The sequence below is a fragment of the Bombus impatiens genome, unplaced genomic scaffold (genome assembly GCF_000188095.3).
Source record: "Bombus impatiens unplaced genomic scaffold, BIMP_2.2 scf_0463, whole genome shotgun sequence".
Taxonomy (NCBI): Eukaryota; Metazoa; Arthropoda; class Insecta; order Hymenoptera; family Apidae; genus Bombus; species Bombus impatiens.
In genome coordinates, this window is record NT_176882.1 from 85,178 (window position 1) to 106,445 (window position 21,268).

Here is a 21,268-nt window from a genome sequence, read left to right on the forward strand (position 1 = left end):
CCGGCGGTTGCCGTGTCGCCTGAAGCTGCACCTGGTTGGATAGAATTTTGTGAGAGACACGCCCGCGCTTCGGCTTCTGATTTTGCTAAAGCCTTTTGTACCTACGTCAGTTTAAATTTACCAGAAAGTGCAAGATCGAATCTTTCCCATCGTGATTTTTTAAGAAAATTTGTCGAAAGCTTTTGTGAACACTTTGAAAGCGAATACCTACGTCGTACGATTAGGTATGCCGTAATAAGATACATTCTGTTTGCTTTTATAACTTTTTTAAGTCATTGAAATATGTACACTATTATGAAAATAATGTATAAAAATTTTATAAATCTTTTTAATTACTTTGCCAGATCACCATCTTTGTATGACACAAGGCATATAGCAAGTAATGATAGAGATGTTAATGTTGTAAGCCAAAACAACAATGCTCCTATTCGTATATCATCTCATGAAGAATTCAGTGATTATTCTGAACATGATGGAGATGCAATATCACCAAAGCCTGCACACAAACCATTTTTCCGCCGCTTATCCTTTAAAGGGCTTAAGAAGGGCAAAAGCTTCTTCCATAAGCAGCAAAGTGATGAAGTGGAGTTATCTCATAGTGAACATCGTAGAGATAAGCATTCAAAAGCTAAACTTTCAAAGATTGTGGTGGAATGTAGAAAAGAAGGCATTGTTAATTCCTTAATGGGAGAAAATATTGATGGAACTCAAAAATGGGAGAAATCTAGACTTGCCTTAATAAAAGCAATTGGTGGATATATGTTAGAATTTTATTCTCCTCCAAAAGCAGTAAAACCACGTAGTGGTGTCTTTTGTTCTGCAATAACTGAAGCCAGGGAAACAACTGCATTAGAAATGCCAGATCATGAAAATACCTTTGTATTAAAAACACAAAATATGGAATTTGTAATAGAAGCTCATGATTCAAATGATATGAGATCATGGTTAGCTACTATCAAATATTGTATGCGCACAGTACAACAAAATTCTGTTAATCCTAGTTCTGGAACAGATGTTACTGGAGATTCCTTAGGACATGGTTCATTAGCTATTGGTAGTGAAGGAGATAGATTAAGAACTAATTCTACAAGTAAAAGTTCCCGATCTACATCCCATGAACATGGAGATGAAATAGGTGGCAACCCTCCAGAAATACCTCCTAGACTACGTATAAGAAGTAATAGTAATCTGGAATTATGTTCATCACAACAAGATATTGAACAAAGTATGATAAATTTATTTATAAGTACTTTTTAAGATCATATAGCTTGTATGTTATAAATAATTCAATTTTGTTGTAGTGAATGCAAATGATGGTGAATTAGATTTATCTAGCAGTTTAAGAGAATATCCATGGTTTCATGGGACCCTCCCTAGATCAGACGCAGCACAGCTCGTTTTACATAGTGCTGCTAATGGTCATGGTGTATTTCTTGTTCGACAAAGTGAAACAAGAAAAGGGGAATTTGTATTAACTTTTAATTTTCAAGGCAGAGCAAAGGTAATATGTTATTTCCTTTAATTATATTATTTTAGATTTAATTATAGTCGTCTAAAAAATTTCATTTTTCACCTTTACTGCAGCATTTGCGTATGACATTAAACGATCAGGGACATTGTCGTGTTCAGCATCTTTGTTTTCCTGCTATATATGATATGCTTGAACACTTTCGTCGAAATGCCATACCTCTTGAATCCGGTGGAACAGCAGATGTCACTCTCACAGAATTTGTTGTGGCGACTGATGCAACACGGTCAGGACATCATAATGCATCTGGAATAAATCAACAACAGTTACAAGAAAGGAGACCCCCAGCTGCTCCAGAGCCAAGAGAAGTAAGAGTCAGCAGTGGAAGTCTAACTCCTCTTGAGTGAACGCGAGTGGCTAACACCCACAGTCTGAAGTCTAATCTACAGACAGTGAGTAAATAAATAAAATGATGCACCCATTTTTTGTACAGCTGGTGATATATACCATACTAAATTGATATTTATATCATTATAAAGGTATCAATTTTTAATACTTCATGTAGGTCCATATTCGGATTATTTTATAAATATTTAATTATCACTGTATATAAATATACTTTTTAGTATAAGTTATCATTTCTGTATACATGTATATACATATATACTGTATATTCTGTATACATATATACATACATACATACAGAAATGATCATTTATACTACATATGTGAATATATTTTCTTTCATTTGTTTTTTTTTAAATCGTGTTTTAAAATCAAGGATTTTCTATGAGAATATTTCTTCAATAATTCAATATATTTACTATTTCTTTTGTTATGATTTATAAAAAAAATTGTTGTCTTACCTTCAAAATAAATTTTGATGCAAGGTTGCCATACTTACAATTTTATTATTTTAGTTAGAATAATTGCTTTTTAAATTAATGTTACTGTTTTATTATTTATAATATCTTTTTATTAATTTCACGTCAAATGTATATATATTACCAAACTTTCAATCCGAATGTGGAAATTTAACATAATCGAATTAAATATATATATATATGTAATTAGTATTGGAAACAATTCTCAAAATTGAAATACATCTATAACTCTTAGTATTAAAGAGTTTTATTAATATAAGAGACAATGGTGCTCAATAAATATGACCGTGGGACAAGGAGCTCGCTTTTATGTGTACAGTATTCTTAAAATTTCTGGTTCATCTTAATAGCTGAAAGGACGAATAATTAATTTATTACTATATAGAATTTTCTTACAAATCCAGAAAATTTAAGATAAAATATAACTTAATTAAATTAAACATAATAAATGTGTATATGTTAATGTACAGGTACGCACATATGGTGGTTCTATAAGAACACGTACAGAATCACTGGAAAGACTGGAACAACAAAACAACGTTACAGAACAACAAAGTTCATCATCATCTAGTGGTAGAGCAATTCAAAATACTTATAGTTTTCTTTGACGATGGATTCATAATACTCTACCATCAGGCTACAACCCAGTTGGTCCTTTAGATTAAATAGTTTCCCCATCAACTTATCCTACAAAGCAAGATAATTTTAAGTTGAAGTTATTATTGTTATCATAAAGTGTTATACAAAAGTGTATTATTTCTCCTATGTAAACAATGTATTTTTTCAAATCAACTGCTTCCAACTTTTCCAATCTTGCAAGATGACGTTTTCAACAACTATATTTATTAACATGTTTTTACCCAATTTTGGGATCGAAACATAATCTTCGACATATAATTGTTTTATAAATCATTTTTAAAATAATGTATATAAATTATTTCAAAATTTCAATGAAATTTATAACAAGATTGTATCAGTTGTATTCTCTGCACGTTCAGATATATCAGCTCAAATTATCATATAAATCATAATAAACATTGTAAGTATTATAAAATATTTAAAATATCATAAAACCAAAAGACCACAGCCTTTGTCTTTATTTTATTGAAGTAATTGAGGAAATATTTTGAAACTATAGAACACAGTCCATTATACCAATTAATTTACTTAAGTGTATGTACTTACATAAGAATATACATAAAAAAAACATGTAAATGTATATGAAAGTTAGTCTTGTTTTATATATAAAACTATTACAGACAATCTCTTTACTATGACTATCCTTTCTCCTATATGAATTGTAGAATATATTGTTAAATAATACTTATATATAGATCATACCAATAAAGTTTGATTTAAAGAAGTCAGAAAATTAGAGAGAGAGTCTATGTGTTATATATAAATAATTCAATCATAATAATTAACTCAATAATTTAATCACAACATTCAATCTAAATAAAATTAAAATGCATTATAACTTATATAATTATATGTTATTCTAAAATATATCACTATATTTTATGGTAAATGTTAATGTAAAAAAGTATTATTAACTTGATAAGCATATAAAAGTTAGTCATAATCATGACATAGAGCAATATTACTGAATGTGCAAAATTAAATTATAGATAAATGTATGATTATATTAATACTTATATTGATACTAAATATGAACTTTTAAGAGAGGGAGAGAAAGAGAGAAAAAGTATCTATCTTTAATAAAAACAGTTCAATATTTAAAAAAATGGTGTACTTAATAAGATTACATTTAAACTTTGAAGTGATTGAACTGAATTTATTACTAGAATACATATGTATGAAAACATGTTAAATTTTCATAAACAAAAAAGCATAAAAATTAAATTATTTAATTATGATACATATTTTTAATGCATTTTATTATTAAAGAAGTCGTGTTTTTCTTAGTAAACTTTTAGGTAAATATTTTATGGTAATCCAGATTTATCATCCGCAGATTAACCTTTTTATTTGAAAAATTGCAAAATATATCTATGTTCTGTCAATTAAATCACGTGTAATTCTTGTATAAAGAAATATATTATTATTGAAATGAAAAAATTATTTTTTATTATGGTATTTAGCATTAGTCATATAGGTTAATAAAAATAACACCAGCCATTGTTATAAGTACGTCATTGAAAACAAGTAATTCTCTGAATACTTGTTAAACATCCAATAGCTACTGCTATTATATTATCATTTTAAGTACTAGATAAGAGTTATTTCCGGTTCAATAAAAAAGGCTCGTTTCTGTTTGCGATACAGTACACAATCATACAATTGATATATCGTGCTAGGTTGATTTAACAAATACAAACGATTATCAGTATGGCATCTCAGGTAATGAAATTACTAATTATAATAATTAAATTTTTAATTTACTATTAATAGCATATTAGTTAAACAATACAAATTTAAGGTGCACGAATTTAATGTAGAAATGACATGTGAAGGATGTGCCACCGCTGTAACAAATGTACTTAATAAGAAGGAAGGTATGGTTTCAAGTTTATTACATATTTATATATTTTACTTAAATTTGGTAGTATTTTACTTTTTAATTTTTTTCTTACTAAACATAATAATTAATTTAAATTGTATGATAAAGAATGTCAAATACCAAAAACATATGGAAATGTTATTGCATTAAAAAATTGCTTAATTTAGAATTTATTTTTAGGTATTAACAATGTGCAAGTAGATCTACAAGGAAACAAGGTGTCTGTAACATCTGCGCTTCCTTCTGATGAAATATTACAAGTTATTAAGAAAACTGGAAAGTCATGTCAATTTTTAGGAATAAAAAAATAATTGTATTATAGATTTAATGTTACTTTTTGTTATATTAAAATTTGTATTTTCGTTCTTGTACAAAATTATTGTATTGTATGTAGCTTTTTACATTAAAATCTCAAATTTTACAAAAAGGGTATACCTAAAATTCATCTTTATAACACTGTACTAATAAATCAATTTAAAAATTTATATTATATTTTGAAATAATTAACCTTAAAAGATACATATTAAGTACAATTTAAATATATATCTTACAAATATTTACTATTTAATTATATAATTGAATAACTTCATAAATAAAATACAAAATGTTATTTTCTTAATTCTTCTTCTAGTATTGACAAACGTTGTTCTAAAATGGTAACAGCATCACTTAATGATTGTACTTGCTCATTAAGTGCATCTACTATTTTACTAGAACATGTACCAGGTGATTCTTTAGGTAAGTGTGATATATTCACAATACGCCCTTCTTCAAAAGGTCTTTGATTTCTCATATTTATGACTTTATATTCTATATTGCCATCTAATACTCCAGTATCTGGTACTTCACAACGAAGTTTTCCATTTTTTAAATTTATAGTATCAAATTTCTCATGTAATGACTAAAACAATAAAATGTTTTAAGTTATAAAATATTATATGAATAGATTGTAAATCTCAAAATAATAGTTACTTCTACTTCTTCCTCTCCTCCAGATATATCATCATCTTTATGTGATTTTTCTTCCTTCATATTTGATTCTGATTCTTTAACAGGTGAAACTAAATGCCGAGACATTTTTCTAGCAACATCATCTTTATCAAAATTTGTTTTCCACATTAATAATTGATGATCTGTACCACCAGAGGCAAAAAATTCTCCATTAGAAGAGAATGTTACTGATGTTACACCAGTACCATTTGCATGACCTTTAAGTGTATAAATTGGGCGACCCTCTAATAAATCTAAAACCTATTTTATAGCTTTTAATAAATGCAATATAAAAATGTTATTAAATTAATTATTATTATAAAAAAGAATCCAATATACCTTCATTGTTGAATCATCAGATGCAGTTAATATGAAGTTTCCTTTTGGGTGAAATTTTATCATATTTACTGAATCTTTATGAGTTGCATAATGTTGATATAAAGAAGCAGTACGTACATCATATAATTTCACACAGCCAATTATGTTTGCTGATCCAATAACAGAACCACTTGGGTGAAATTCCACATGTGTAGAATAAGCTAGTAAAGATGTTTGAGAACTTGTCTTTAAACATTTTTAATAGAATATAATACATTTTTTAAACATGCATAGAAAAAAAGAAAGAAAAACTAATAGTTTCTAATAGCTTTTAATATAAATATAGGATATACCTTTTACATCATTAAAGGTTCTAATACATTGTCCACTCGTGACATCCCATAATTTTATTGTTTTATCATCACTACAAGAGACTATAAGTCTACCATCAGAAGAAAATCTAGCACATCTGACCCAGCTTGTGTGACATGTAAATGACATAAGAAATCTTCTTTGACATACCATCCATAATTTAACACTTTTGTCATCTGATGCAGTAATTAACTATTTATAAAAACATACATATATGTATATAAATTTAAATATGTATTAAAGTAAGTTACCATTTCTATCATCATATAAAATATAAGTACCTTTTCCCCATCTGGACTAAATTGTACTGATCTAACAGCTCCTGAATGTGCTTTAAAATCTAAGCATTGTCCTGTTATTTTAGGTACCCAAATTCTAACAGATCTATCTTTGGAAGCACTAGCTATGACTTCGCCTGATGGTGCATAAGTGACATCAAAAACTACATCTTTATGCCCAAGGAATCTGCAAGCTCTCACAGACTCTTTCAAATTCCATAATATTATACTTTTGTCTGAACTACTTGATACTAATTGAGTAGTTTCAGGATGGAAACATAAGCTTGTGATAGTATTTTCATGGCCTTTAAAGTGTTTTTCTATTGTAGGATCGCAAGCAGTTCTGATCATCGTTCTAATACAATAAATAAATTGTGTAAAATTCTAACAAAATATTTTCACATAGTATTAGAAAAATTATTAATATCCTTAACCTAAATGCACTAATTAGCGTACATATAAAGTATTCAATACTATATATATTGTCTTAATAATAATACGTATACTTTAAATATAATTTATTCAATCTTAATGAATTTAAAAAAAAACATGAAAACGTGATTACCTCTGTTTAATCACATTGATTATCGTTATAACCGTATTATAATTGTTTTATAGATGCACTTGCATTTTGTTATATCCGCAATATATAAAATATGTATATACAATTCTATTATAAATATTGAGATATAATATTTTGCACAAACACTATATATCAACTTAAATGTAATATATCAAATATTACAAGATTTTAACCATGTTTAATTTGAAACGAATTTTCACTACGTTAATCAGTTAAAGTACTGTCACTCGGGCATTGGAAAGCGCGAAATTCAAATAGTTACTTCAGTTACAATAACAGTACGTCCCAAAACAATAATATGAATATTCCATAATTTTATTTAAAGCGAAAAACAAAAAGAGAAAGCAACAAAGAGTACACACTGTTAATAAAATATGATTAATCAAATACTTTATTCGATTTTTTTATTTGAGAACAAGCTGAAGAATGAAACGATTCTCATGTTGACAATGAGTACGATAGGTAGGCTAGTTAGCAGGGTTGAATTAGATCTTTATTTGGAAGATACATAGGTATTCATAGGATAGTTGAACATAACTGTAGATGGAGGTGATTAAACACAAATATACAAACGAAATACAATACGGTACTCCTCATCACGTGTTTGGCGGTGTGAGCGTGGCTTTTGTCAATAGCGCACTCTTCAAATGCGCTTTCTTTGCCTCTAGTCAGTAATTGTACACTCAACTTACATGCTAAAGCTCCGCACTATCGCTTTTTTTATTTTTAAAAATAATCATATATATTTTGCGATAAAAAAATCAGGTAATGTTGCTTCATAAACTTGACATTGCACTGCAATCTCTTTTACTTGGCCAGCTGCGTAGGCGACCGTATAGAATTTTGGAATCACACAGAAAAAACAGAAGAGGGAGCGACGTAATCAGTAGCAATCATGAAACACGTTTCATGAAAATCATTTTTGTGTATTCATGTATTACGTTAATCTTTCATTTTCCCAACTACTAAATCTCGACAACTTTAACTTTCTAAATACTTCACAGATTCATAGACCGAAAATGGAATATGAAGTCAAGAAGATATATAGTACTAGAAGGCATTGCTCACTGTATCCTCTTTTTTCTGGTATCTTAAAAAATTCTCTAGAACGATGCGCCGCAAGACAAAGAGATGGTCGTGCAGTTCATCTATTTGTGTAATCATTTTAACGTTATTCGTTAAATACATCCTTGTGTCTTTGCGTGAAATGCTTGTATGAGTTCTCATTTTTTTTTATATTTTTTATAATAAAATTATTTTTCTAATCTTTGTTGATCAGCTGTTGTTGCCCTGTGAAAACTGCCTTCTGTCACAACACAATAATACTTGCATGGTGGGTTCACGCTTCTAAATTTGGTTGATCTTTTCTTATATCACAATGTTACGTCTGTATAACTTTTTCATTAATGTTAATAGATCTTTCTTTTGATAATTGTGGATACCAAATTCAAATGCAAAATTTTTGTATTCAATGTCTCATTTAGGAAATATCCTAAGCCGCAAACAAATGTACCAAAATATCTTTTTCCCAAAATCAATCTTTCTTATCACATCAATTAAATGCAACATTTTAAAAATGTAAACTTATATAAGTATCAATATTTTTACTTAATATTATTTACTTAATATGTATGAATATAATTAATTAATCATTTACAAGGTCTATCAAATAACGATCTGGAACGTTGAAATTGCTACTTTACATACTAAAATTCGTGTATACGATTCGGTGCATTATTTTTTCAAAGTATTTGTACGTATTAAGGATACGACTTAGGTTTTTTCGTAAATAGACAATTGAATTATGATCTTACAACATTATTTGTTTCACTGTGTATTATTCTATCGCATTTTTATTACTGCTGCGTATGGGGTTTACCACGAGGCGCATAACCGCCACGATTCCCACCCCTTTGGCCGCGAAACTGTCCTCGACCACCTCTATCCATACCACGCTCACCTCGTGGACCTCCACCTCTTGATCCGCCACCACCTCTTTTATAACCAGAATTATAACCGCTATTTCCCTCGCTATTTCCCCAAGATCGTTGTTGATAACCATTTTGATAGTTGCTATCATTACGATAGTATGTTCCTAAGTATAAAATTATTATTTAATCAAATGTATTAAATTTTGTCGTCTAATAATAATATTAATATTTTATACCTTGTCCTCCGCGTCCATTTTGTTGATAACCGCCCCTACCTCTTCCATTGTAACCATTAGAATTGCCTCTTCTTCCACCTCTACCTCTATACCCACTACGTTGTTGATCACCCCAAGTTTGCTGAGATGTTTGTTGTTGTGTCTGTTGTGAATCTTGAGCAGATTGTTGTGATTGATCTGTCTGATTCCAATCGTTAGTTTCAGCCATCTGGCACCAATCAACAGATTCAGTAGGTTGTTCAATTTCTGATTCTGGTGCTGTTGTTGTTTCATCTTGATTTTCTTCAACTTTTTCCTGGAAAAGACTAGTATTTTAGTATTCTGATTATTATAAAATATGATATGTTTTATTACTGGTAATATAATATTTGTAATATACTTCAGCAGATTGTTGTTGGCTTTCTTGTTGATGCTCAAAATTCTGGTTTTGCGCTTGTTGTGTTATCTGTTGTGAAGGAGCTTGTTGCTGTGGTTGTTGCTGCTGCTGTTGTTGGGGTTGCTGTTGAAAATTAGTAGGATGCTGAGGACTGTACTGCATATTTGGTTGCTGATGAGAGGGTGGCATTGGAATAGGTGGAGGTGGGTTAGGATTAGCAAATCCAGGAATGTGGGACATATCCTGTGGTGGTTGATGTTGATATATGACTGGCTGTGCTACTACCGGTGCATTTGCAAAGTTTTGATTTGTAAATGTCTGCGAAGGAATAGGTGTGTTAACAGCAGCAGGAATGTGAGAAACAATCGGTGCTTGTGATGTAACATCTGGTGAATCAAGTTCGGATTCTTGCAAGAAAAAGAAATTTGGTGTGCCTATAACGTCATTAATTCTAGGAGCTTGTGGTGGTTGTTGTTGAGCTTGTTGGGCTTGTGGTTGCGGTTGTGGAACAAATCCTGTTGCATTTGTATAGTAAGATGTTTCAACTGGTGCAGCTGGATGTGGAATGGGTTGTGCAACTACAGGAATGGGACCAGAAACTGGTGTAGTGCCAGAAACAACAGGGAGCGGAGCGACTTGTACTGGGAAGTTAGGAATTGGAATCATGGATTCAGGTGGAATGTGTCTGTCATTGGTATTATATTCTTCATTGACTTGATCTTGCACAGGTGTTTCAGATATTTGTGTTTCTGCAATTGCCTCTGTAACCTGTGAAGAATTTAATGAAATACTTTTTAATACATTTTTCATTTGTTTAATTATATCTTGTTTTACATAAATTAATCATTAAAATGTCAAAAATACGTAAATATGCTTGACTTACTTCTTCTACTACAGCTTCAGTTTCATGAACTTGATCAAAATAGCCACACTGATTAATGGAAGTAATAATTTCCTTTAGTTTGTTATAAGTTGTACCAACAACCTCTCTTTGTTTTCCATCAACAATGGCTACATAATGTTCTGCTACTTTCTGCACTTGTTGAAGGAATGTTGGTTCACTTTCTTCTCTATGATGTTTCATCATAACTTCATTATACAAGCTGTCTAAATATTTTAAATCCTCTTCTGATAATTTTACAGCTCCATTTTTTCCAGCAAGAAAATCTTCTCTAACAGATTCTGTACCCATGTTCATTAGTGCATCTTGTATAAGAAGAACTTCTCTCACCTAAGATAATTAGTAAATATTGCAAACATTTAATAGACTGATACAAGTTACTTATATTATAAAATCATACTTAAGTTATACCTTTGCAATATCTTGTTGCATTCTTTCAATAGCTTCCTTCCTTGCCAACTTTTTTTGCTGTTTGACTGCATCATGTGCAATTCCAACAATTTGCTTATACAGTTCCTTCGTAATATCCAATGTTTGTAATACCTCGTCATATTTGGCTACTGCTGTTTTCTGATCTGCATTTAGTTCCCTTCCATTCTTCTGCAGATCCCTATATGATTCTAATTTTCCCTAAATGTAACACATGCTATTAATTTTACTGTATTTCTAAAATATAATAATATAAACAATAAAATTAATCATATATAATGGAAAATTATTATATGCATATAATACATATGTATATAATACAAGCATATCATATACTAAGCATATCATATACAATATAACCATATCATATACTATTTAAAAAATGTATATAAGGGCACAGGCGCGCTCACACATAAATAAATAAAAGTAATTTATACAAAAAATATCAATTTATTATTATTTTCCAGTGATATACATCATACATCATATTACATATGCCCTATATATACACGCGTGTGTGTGCGCATACATATACATAATTTAAAATAACGATAATATACATAAAAAAATGTTACGTCTAAATAATTGTTAACTTTAAATAAAAATTTACATATGGATCTACTCTTTATGTAAAAAAGAAACTAAATTTGGTTCATAATTTCTTATAGTGTTGTATGGTTCCAGAAAACTGATTCACGCAAGTACTATAAACGAGGGCAAATAAAGAATTTCTTACACATTAAAACGTAATACATGTATTTGAATTTCATATTTAGATTTTTAACATTATATTAAACAAAAGATATCATTACACAATGTAATTTACCGGTAGCGGCTCGTAAGCGTGTCACGTAAAGTTTTGTGCACATCTTTAGAAGATACCGCCATGACACGAGGTTCACGATTGGGAATTTAGGTGTTCGATCGTAGGAAAAAAATTAATTTTGCTTTAATTCAACTTAAATGAAAAAGATTCAATACGAAAATGTAATAACAAGGGTTAATTCATCATAATATAATCATCAGATACCTATGAAATCTCAAGCGTGAGCACATGGCGTATCCAATCATGGCGGATTGCACCGTAAAAGCTATCAACTGACAGATAATTTTCTTGTCGTTATTTACGTATATATTATACAAGTACTTACCTTACGCTTTTCAAGATTCCGTATCTTATGCTCGATAACGATAATTGCTTGGCGTATAGGTTCTACGGTCTCCGTAGAGGCCTGTTTTTCTAGTTTAGGGTTGGCAGAAGGCATCCTTCACGGGCAACAAACGCGAACTGGAAATCAGAATAGTAACGGAGTTGCGGGAAGGGGGAAAGAGAAGCGACATAAGCGCATGCTCATTTTGATCTTGTACTTAACCTCTACGTCAGTATTGTAACAATTTTTTTTAGAACCCTTTACATCAAAACTATGTAAATTATAAAACAATAGTATATATTCTTGACATTAATATTATAGTTCTACCAAAATAAAAAGTATTTATTAAATTTTCTTTAATAATACTATCTGTATGTATATATTTCGTAATGACAATATATGAAACAATTAGCTAAATTTATCGTTTCATATTATAAAATACATTTTAAGCACTTATAAATATATACATATAAAATAAACAATTAAAAATAGAAATTTATAAAACCATGTATTCAATGAGTATTATATAATAGTAGAGGTAGACAATTTAACAATATGTTGTGTAAAATTTCTCATTTTATTGAAAAAGGATTAATAAAAACATAAATTACCCAAGTAATATTTCGCTATTTTTTTTATCATATCTTCATTTTTAAATCGTAGTAACAGAAATACTGTAACCTCATGATTAAGAGGCTATGCTTGATCTTCATCATGATTTAGAAATTAATAAGTTTACAATTGAACAAATAAACATACACTTTTGTTTGAAAAAGAATACAATATAACAATATTAACTTCTACATTATTGGCAATAATATTTTATAGCTAGTGCTATATATATTTTAATTTATAATTTTTTGTTACTTTCGTAAAAACAAATGACTGATAACGCTCTCATGCATTTTCAACTGAAACGATTGAAATATTGTTAATTGCATAATTTGGACGATAAATAAATATATGTATATATAGCACCAGCTTCTTTATCGATATGAAATATTGCATGGCACATTTGCTAAAAAGAAAATATTTTGTAACTGTATACATTCCTTTATTATTATTGCGTCAATGACCAAATGCCCGCATTTTTAGGTTTCAAGTTAATAGTTTTCTGAAATAATTTATTATACAACTCGGTAACCCGACGACAATCATTAATACAATAATTTCAATTTATTGTAGCATATGAAAGATGTCTAAAACTCTATAGCTTCATCATAGCAGTCATCACCCCCCTCTCTGTTCTTACCATCATATTTTTATAATTTACAAATATAATTTGATATATCGTCTTTGAAAAATACATCGCGCCACACACGCATATCACCACTCTCATATTTAGAGAATTTTTTTCTTAACAAAGCTAAGAACAGATCGAAAACTTAAGAATTAAGCAATAATGATAATAATCACTATAATAAAGATGAAACAATAATTATTTTAACATAATAATAATATAATTTGGAGTATAACATTTAATATACAGAAAAATTGTTAGCAATTATTACTTTATTCTTAATTTTCTATTAACTATTGATAGATATCCATAAAAGCGTCCTTAATGATAAAATATATTTATATTTCAAAATTTTTGACAATATTCTAATAAAGTAAAGCTTGTTTTAATAGTTACATCATTAAATTTACGTAATTACTAAATAAAATAAATTTCTATCATAATTATTAAATTTTGAAAGATATATTAGAAACTTAGACGCTTCCAAATAAGAAAAACAAATTTTGATTCAATTTTATATGTTCTTTATTAACAATTTGTTTACTTTTCATTGATTATTATGTAAGATTTGAAAAGGAAGATATGATGTAAACTCTGATTATAGAATAAGTAGTAAAAAATGTAATTTCGCTCATTAGATCAGAGATCTTAAAGCACTGATATTACCAGAATTTTTATGAAAATAGATACATTTTTTTATGCAATATTTATCCATACTTCATACATAATATGCGCATGTTGCAAGTTACAAGATTATTCACAAAAATAAATGATCTAAAATGATGATAATATTTTGTTCATATTTCGTAAAATGAGAATGGAATTATTCTGTAAAAGTTATTTTAAGATGGAAGAATGGAAGAACTTAGAAACTTGGTACTGAATTATTAAGCTGTTACAATGGAAGATATAATACATGTAGTTGATCAAATTTCCATATCAACACATGATGAACCAAAAGTGCATAGGACGTATTCCTAATCTTCTTAAAACTATTTTTATATACAAATGTTCTACAAAATTCTAATGATTTCTATATGTAAAACAATGCACGTTTTCAAAATATTGCATTCGCCATGAAACATTTTATGAAGATAACGCTATTTTGGAACACTTCTTAATATTTTGAACGTATTTTATATGTGTAAATTTTGTAGTTACATGATCTGTTTATATACAAATTAACGTGCATATAAATATCCTTAAAATTTGTCAAATCATTAAAAAAAGATAAATGTAAGCTATATTATAAAGAAAATTCACAATGAATTTAGAAGTTACAATTACAGGAACAAACAGTATAACAGTTTCTGCACTTTGCAGAAAACAGACCTTCATAAGTATAGAGAGTGTGATGTATGTAAATATATTACAGAAGGTCGTGATGTTTTATATATCATATCTTATCACTTTATATTTTAAAATCATTTGTCTTTCATATTTCTTCTTCAGATCTTAATGTATCAGACCTTGTTATTACATAAGATTATCATGATACAAATGCTAGAACTAAATGTCTATGCACACAAACATTCGTAAATCTCTATTATCATGCTATTACAATGGCAAAGTTCGGGCTCACTTCTAATTCTTACGCGGGGATGAATATTTTACATGTCTGATGTTTATACGCAAGTCACCTTTTTACTTACCTCGTCGTTCACTACTATTTATCACTATAACTGCAATTTCTTGATTATACATTAATATTTATCTTCACCATTTGTCACAGCGTATTGTATTAACCCAATTTAAATATTTACTATCCTCAAAATACAATACTTAATTGTTTGGTCTCAAGACTGATATTAACATCATGTCCATTAAATCGATATACCACTAAATGTTTAATGGTATTCAGGTATTGTATAAAATGAAACCAATATCGATTATTATAGCACCACTAAGATGGTATACTGCTCATTTGCACATCGCAAGACACTGTTTCAGAATTCCTTTCGGATTTTTGTGTAGGCACCTGTGAATCCAAAATATTAGCAGTCATTCCAGATGATTGCGTTGTTGAAACAGTTTCATTTGTTTCCTCTGCACTATTCACTGTGGAAGATATTGTTGATCTTGAACTTGACTTTATTTTTGCTTGATGTTCCAAATTATCTATTTCTGCCCAGATTGTCCTAACTTCCTTAAATAACTGAAAAAAAATCATATTGTTTTAATTATTATAATTAATCTTCAAGCAGTATAAAATTTTTCAACAAAATATTTACTATTTACTTACTTGATTTAACCATGTTTCATCTGCTAATAATTCGTTTAATATTATTGTGGTATCTTTAAGAGGATCTTCTACTCGCTTATCTGCAACCCGTCTTGCACACTCCAAAAACGTCAAATACTTTTGATGTGCTACTTTATTGTATAGAGCTACCTTTGCTTGACATACTCGACATAATAAAAAATCCTAAGAATTAAATGATTAGCGAATTATAGTAATAAACTTTTAACAGTATTTATTAAAAGATGAACAATGAAGGAAAAATAATTTAAATACCTTTTCTTGAGGTATCCTTGGATCAGGCGGAGAACCTTCCAATGTAGTTGCATTATATGGTTGACCATACAATAGAACTCTAGCATGAATCTTATGCTGTTGGCACCCAGCACATGACTTTCCTTTATATTCAGTAAATGGTAAATCTTTAAGAACATTAAGACATGGCCAAGTTGATATTGCATTTATCACATTTGAACGCCATTTTGTTGTAGACAGAAACCGCTGTTTCCTTTCTTCTGTTACTTCATCAACAGTCTTAACGTTTGATAAGAAATAATCATCTGCTCAGATCAAAAGCAATTAAATAAAAACTGTGTATGTGAAATTATACACATATAATAATATTATTTTAATATTGAATAGCAATTATACCTTGTTCTTGAAATATTTCAGTAAGAAAATTAGAATCCAAAGCTTGTGAAATCAATGTTTGAACATACACTTCAAAGTTATCCTGATATTTTTCAGTGTCCTTCATAGATTTGTCAATGCATTCGCTAAAAAGAAAAGAGTGGTAATTTCTTTATGTACTTCTCAAATATTAATGAAAAAGAACTTACTTATCATCAATAATCATTTCGTCTCTCAAGAACTCTACTACAGTTTCCGTTTTGCCTTGTTGCCAAAATTTTACTGGAACTTGTTGATATATATGCCGATTTTGCGGTGCCCAACCCGAGTACTAAAACATAATTGATATGTATACATTAATAGGAAAGAAACGAACATTCTCCAAAAGTTTATTATGTATTACCGTAGATATGTTTCGATATAAGGTCTTGCCATTAGATTTAAATGGCTCATATTTTTGCAGTAACGTTTTGCCATCTATTCTCCAAAGTGGAGGATATTCTTCATCTAAATCTGCCTTGATTACGACAAATTCTCCTGACTGAAAAACATATGATAGAATGACAAAAAATTAGATATTTAAAACATTTCATTAAAATTTACTGTTCTTGTTTTATAAAATCATATAAAAAGTTACCACGTCATCTAGTTCATCCTCAAAATGCTGCATGCAATATAAGAATATATTACAAATATAATTTACTTTACATATATATTTATAATCTGTATTGTTCAGTTCTATGTATTATTCGGTATACATGAATCGAAATTATATAATAATAAAATCTTATATTATATACCTTAAATGGTGAAATATCAATATCTTCATCACTGATGCACGCTAAAAGTTTTTCGTCTATTTTACAAGACAATTTTCCAGTGACATTAGAAGTTTTGGATGGTGTTTCATGTTTTTTCCTACTAGACTTCTTTGAAATAACAATATCACTGGAAAAATAATCATCTTCTTCCAGAACTTTTCTACTTTTTTTAGTAATAACAGGTCTCCCACGTTTTTTCTTTTTTTCCTCCTCATCTCCAACTAATCTTACAGCGGGCGTCCAAGCAGGATCAGAATCAGAATCACCTTGTTCTTCATCATTATCAAAATAATCTATACCCTGTTGTCGATCTAAAAATTGCTTTACCGAGGTTTTTTCCTTCGCCTTTCTTCTAGATGTTTCACGCCTCGGAGGTAAAAGTAAAGGATCTACTACAAATATATATATATATAAAATTATTCAATTACGAAATATGTCTTGATCTGGAAAAAGAAAAGAAAAAAGAGATATATATATATATATATACATATTACCTTCTTCATGCTTTTTGGAAATTTTGCCACTTGTGGTAATTACTGCTGCTTCTGCTGCTGCAGCAGCTGCTGCAGCTCTTCTTTTTCTATCTGTTGGTCCTCCAGGTTTAATTGGTCTCCCTTTTTTAGATTTACCTTCTGGTTTCATAGTTATTATTTCTGTTACATTGGAAGTATTCGTATTTGATACCTTTTTATCTGATTTTTTAGGCGGAAATAGAAAATCGTCATCGCTAGTAAAACCATCATCACTTGAATCAAAATTCTGCTTCTTCCGTTCTTTGGGTAAAGGAAAATAACGTGGATCATTAGTATAATCAATTACTGGTGTTTCTTTAGGTGTTTCTTTAGGTTTTTCTGATTGCATCTTTACTGTTTCTTCATTTGTTGAACTTTCTATTGATCTATTAGGTTCTACAGGAATATAAGGTTTTGACCTGCTCCAAGTTGCTTTCCTACCACCACGTATTGCAGGTGGAGGTGAAGGTTCTCTTTCTCCTTGTAAAAATTTCAAATAACTTGTCATAAATCCTGAATTAGGATCTTTATTAGATTGTTTAAAATCTTTATTTAAGATATTCATGGTTTGAATTGGTTGCTGATTTTGTTGTAAAAAACCTAGTTCTTCTTCAATGTTAGGAACAATTACTTTAGGTTGATCATCTCTAATATCTTGATTAAAATTAGTATTTTGATTTGCTGTGTTTTCACCAAAACCAATAGGAGTAATCTCAACAGAAGACTGAAATTCGTGCGAATGATGATGGCTTGGTGGAATATGAAAAGCAGGGAAATATGGAATAGGAGGTGGAGCATGATGATGAGATACCATCAAAGATTGATGTTGATGTGCTGGAGTACCAACAAAATTATTTGAATGATGCAAAGTTGATTGTGAACTGAAAGCACCTGTTGCGCCAGGAAACATTTTAGCAGGAGGTGGAGGTAAATTCCATCTTTCAAAATCAAAATAACCATTTTGTTGTTGTTGATTTGTATTATGATGTGCAGGTGGTGGTATCCTACTTAGGTATTCTGTCATTGTTGTTGTTCCACTTATTTCATTCGAAGAATTATGTCCACTTTTTTCTAAACTCTTTCTTTTCTTATTTGTAGTATCTACTTTGCGTCGTTCTTCTACTTGCTTTTGTTGTTCGGTTGGAGTAACAGACACAGTAGTTTGTTGTTGTTGTTGTACTTGACAAGAACCTTGTTGTAATGTCTGCAAATTCTTTACAATACTCATAGGATCTCCCCTACAACTACTTAAATCTTGTAAAGTTACTTGATTGGAGTCAAAGTATGATTGTTGTCTGTCAGAAACATTTAATACTCGTTGTACTTGATGTTGAACTGGCAAGGTTTGAGGATTTACTTCAGAATTTCCACCAGTATATAGAGTAACAGAAAATTTTCTATGACTATTTGCTTGTCGATTATCATTTTCCCAACAAATTTGTTTCTGAGCTTGTGAAAAATCTTGTTGCTGTCTATCATAATTTTTGCTATCTGTGTTATAATTAGTTTTATTTTCAGCAGTACCTAAAGCTCTTGTGATAACTGATGAATAAACAACCTGACCTTGAGACGCCGGTCGTGGAACAGTAACATCTAATGGTGATGGTGGGGTAACTTGTTGAACAGTTCCTTTATATGGTGGTCCACTTGAACATTGATTTCCATTTTCTGTATGTTGTTGTAAAGGTGAAGGAGAAGATATAGTAGCCATTGGACTATTATACATAGGATAAGCAGGGCTTGGAACATGTCCCAATGGACTTGCTTGCGAATGCGCTTGCAATGGACTTGGCCTTCTTGGTACAACAACACTACAATCAGGTCCATTTTGTGTTGAATTGTTAGACGAATAAGCAGAATCAGTGGAAGTTGCAGATTTTGATCTTCCTGAGTGATGATATTCAGGATCAGTTGTAGATCCTGTTAGATAATGTCTATATGATGTTTGTTGCTGCTGCTGTTGTTGTTGGCTTAAAACATGAAATTGCTGTTGTTGTTGTGATTGTTGAGAATGAGTCTGTAAGTTGCTATTTGATTGAGTTCTTTGATTATTATTGAGTTTTCCACTAGTATTTGTACAATTTGTATTATTCCCAGCAGTATAATTCAAACCACGTGAATCCATGATGGAAAAGCTGATAGGAGATGATTGAGTATTATCATGAGATGTTTGTTCGTTTCGTCTATGTTCACTACTGTGTGTATTTAATTCTGGATAGATTTTTGTCTGTGCTTTAGTTTGTATGTTTTGTTGAGATGTAGAAGTTGCTTTATTTGGAGGTGAAGCAAAATTTCGTGTGGACTGCTTATCTTGAATTTGTGAAGACACAGATCTGACAGATGTATTTAAAAATATAGTTGTTGATGCAACTGACCTAGCAGGTGGTTGAGGAATTCTATACTCTTTATTGGTTGCATTATTTGTAGTTGAAACAATGCATGATTGTTGATGTTGAAGAGTAGGTTGCACTTTCCCATTTGGAGTTTGATTTCCATTTCCAGTGGAATAATTATTTGCTAACGTTTCGGAACTAAATGTAGTAGGTACTGATTGAAAGAAATTTTGATTGCTGTTTGTTTGTGATGTAGATACTACTGATTTCACATTTACTGCTGGTGATTGAGGCCTTACATTTACTGCTTTTTTATTATCTGGGAAATTAGATGATTTAAAATCTGCAGCAGGAACAGAAGATGTAGATAATTGGGAATTTAAATTATTTATAGTTTGTGTTGTAGCAAATTGAGAATTAAACGTATTTTCATAAACACCACTAGCTGGCTTTGTAGTAGATGGTCCTGGAGATGAAGGAACAACACTTTCATGAGGCAAAATACCAAATGGACTAGGTAATTGTGTATTGTTCTGATGAGTCCAAGCTAATGTAGATGTTGTAGGTGACGTTGCTGCACCCTGGTGTTCAAAAAACGTTGGTTGATGTGCTGAACTATAATTTTCTCTTAATACAGGAATATCAGATTCTGTTGTAGTATTTTGTTTTGTTACTGACACTTGTGCCTGAGCAAGAGCTTGTCTATGTTGAGTAACATAATGTGCTTGTTTAGGATTAGGATGATGAAACAATGGTGTAAAAACATCATATCCCACAGGGGGTGGAGACAAAAACCCCCCTGGGTTAAATGAAGATGGCTGACCCGCCAGAGTTGGTGTTGTATGAGCAGCTTGTAAAAGTAATTGTGACGTTGTTGTTGAAGGAGCTGCTTGAGTAGCAGCTGTTGCTAAATGATGAGATACAAAGTCACTGCTTGTGCTTGAAGTCGCTGGTTGAAATGTACTGGTAGCACTACTTGCAGTAAGACGATTATATGATGCATACCACGGACGAACGGGATCCATTACCCAAGCTTGGCACGGTAGTGCCTAGCC

The 21,268-nt window shown here is 30.2% G+C and overlaps 5 protein-coding genes and 1 long non-coding RNA gene across 15 annotated transcripts in view; 2 read left to right on the plus strand and 4 right to left on the minus strand.

Annotated features, from left to right (window-relative positions):
• LOC100750156 (SH2B adapter protein 1) overlaps positions 1-3,609 on the plus strand; it is a 4,708-nt gene extending 1,099 nt beyond the window's left edge. For 2 of the 3 annotated variants that reach the window (XM_033321563.1, XM_024368521.2), the window contains 5 exons: positions 1-224; positions 345-1,225; positions 1,302-1,501; positions 1,585-1,836; positions 2,823-3,609. In XM_033321563.1, coding sequence (XP_033177454.1) covers positions 1-224; positions 345-1,225; positions 1,302-1,501; positions 1,585-1,836; positions 2,823-2,960 — 1,695 coding nt within the window. In that variant the 3' untranslated portion in view covers positions 2,961-3,609. Of the gene's footprint in view, positions 225-344; positions 1,226-1,301; positions 1,502-1,584; positions 1,921-2,822 lie in introns of all 3 variants that reach the window. The other variant, XM_012387326.3, reaches the window with a different exon arrangement.
• On the minus strand, positions 2,584-2,963 carry LOC117151837. Its single transcript, XR_004461971.1, has 2 exons — positions 2,831-2,963; positions 2,584-2,702 (listed from the first exon to the last, which is right to left on the minus strand). It is a non-coding gene; the product is annotated as an uncharacterized LOC117151837 (long non-coding RNA).
• Positions 3,610-4,304: 695 nt separating the features above from the next.
• Positions 4,305-5,358, plus strand: LOC100742907 (copper transport protein ATOX1 homolog). Of its 2 annotated transcripts, none has more exons than XM_033321568.1 (3): positions 4,305-4,713; positions 4,812-4,868; positions 5,054-5,358. In XM_033321568.1, the coding sequence occupies exons 2-3, from the start codon at positions 4,814-4,816 to the stop codon at positions 5,182-5,184; spliced, it is 186 nt and encodes a 61-aa protein (XP_033177459.1). In that variant the 5' UTR covers positions 4,305-4,713; positions 4,812-4,813; the 3' UTR covers positions 5,185-5,358. The 2 variants fall into 2 exon arrangements, with proteins under 2 accessions (XP_033177459.1, XP_003490668.1); XM_003490620.4 differs by having other exon boundaries at positions 4,325-4,713; positions 4,793-4,868.
• Positions 5,217-7,740, minus strand: LOC100741979 (POC1 centriolar protein homolog A). 3 transcript variants are annotated; one of them, XM_033321565.1, is made up of 7 exons: positions 7,397-7,740; positions 6,835-7,186; positions 6,535-6,745; positions 6,320-6,402; positions 6,203-6,244; positions 5,846-6,124; positions 5,217-5,774 (listed from the first exon to the last, which is right to left on the minus strand). In XM_033321565.1, exons 2-7 carry the CDS (start codon positions 7,180-7,182, stop codon positions 5,481-5,483), a joined length of 1,257 nt encoding a protein of 418 aa, XP_033177456.1. In that variant the 5' UTR covers positions 7,183-7,186; positions 7,397-7,740; the 3' UTR covers positions 5,217-5,480. The 3 variants fall into 3 exon arrangements, with proteins under 3 accessions (XP_033177456.1, XP_003490660.1, XP_033177455.1); XM_003490612.4 differs by having other exon boundaries at positions 6,203-6,402; XM_033321564.1 differs by lacking the exon at positions 7,397-7,740 and having other exon boundaries at positions 6,203-6,402; positions 6,835-7,343.
• Positions 7,741-7,889: 149 nt separating this feature from the next.
• Positions 7,890-12,597, minus strand: LOC100744423 (caprin homolog). Its single transcript, XM_003490633.3, has 6 exons — positions 12,439-12,597; positions 11,270-11,488; positions 10,841-11,188; positions 9,961-10,725; positions 9,582-9,876; positions 7,890-9,509 (listed from the first exon to the last, which is right to left on the minus strand). The coding sequence occupies exons 1-6, from the start codon at positions 12,550-12,552 to the stop codon at positions 9,271-9,273; spliced, it is 1,980 nt and encodes a 659-aa protein (XP_003490681.1). The 5' UTR covers positions 12,553-12,597; the 3' UTR covers positions 7,890-9,270.
• Positions 12,598-14,190: 1,593 nt separating this feature from the next.
• The window catches only part of LOC100745622, an 8,805-nt gene continuing 1,727 nt past the window's right edge, over positions 14,191-21,268 (minus strand). For 2 of the 5 annotated variants that reach the window (XM_024368508.2, XM_024368509.2), the window contains exons 3-11: positions 17,863-21,262; positions 17,348-17,760; positions 17,185-17,211; positions 16,951-17,088; positions 16,757-16,878; positions 16,569-16,693; positions 16,194-16,477; positions 15,921-16,103; positions 14,191-15,833 (exon numbers count right to left, since the gene is read on the minus strand). In XM_024368508.2, the coding sequence (XP_024224276.1) occupies positions 15,582-15,833; positions 15,921-16,103; positions 16,194-16,477; positions 16,569-16,693; positions 16,757-16,878; positions 16,951-17,088; positions 17,185-17,211; positions 17,348-17,760; positions 17,863-21,238 (4,920 nt within the window). In that variant the 5' untranslated portion in view covers positions 21,239-21,262 and the 3' untranslated portion in view covers positions 14,191-15,581. The remainder of the gene's footprint in view (positions 15,834-15,920; positions 16,104-16,193; positions 16,478-16,568; positions 16,694-16,756; positions 16,879-16,950; positions 17,089-17,184; positions 17,212-17,347; positions 17,761-17,862; positions 21,263-21,268) is intronic. The other 3 variants (XM_024368510.2, XM_012387297.3, XM_024368511.2) reach the window with 3 other exon arrangements.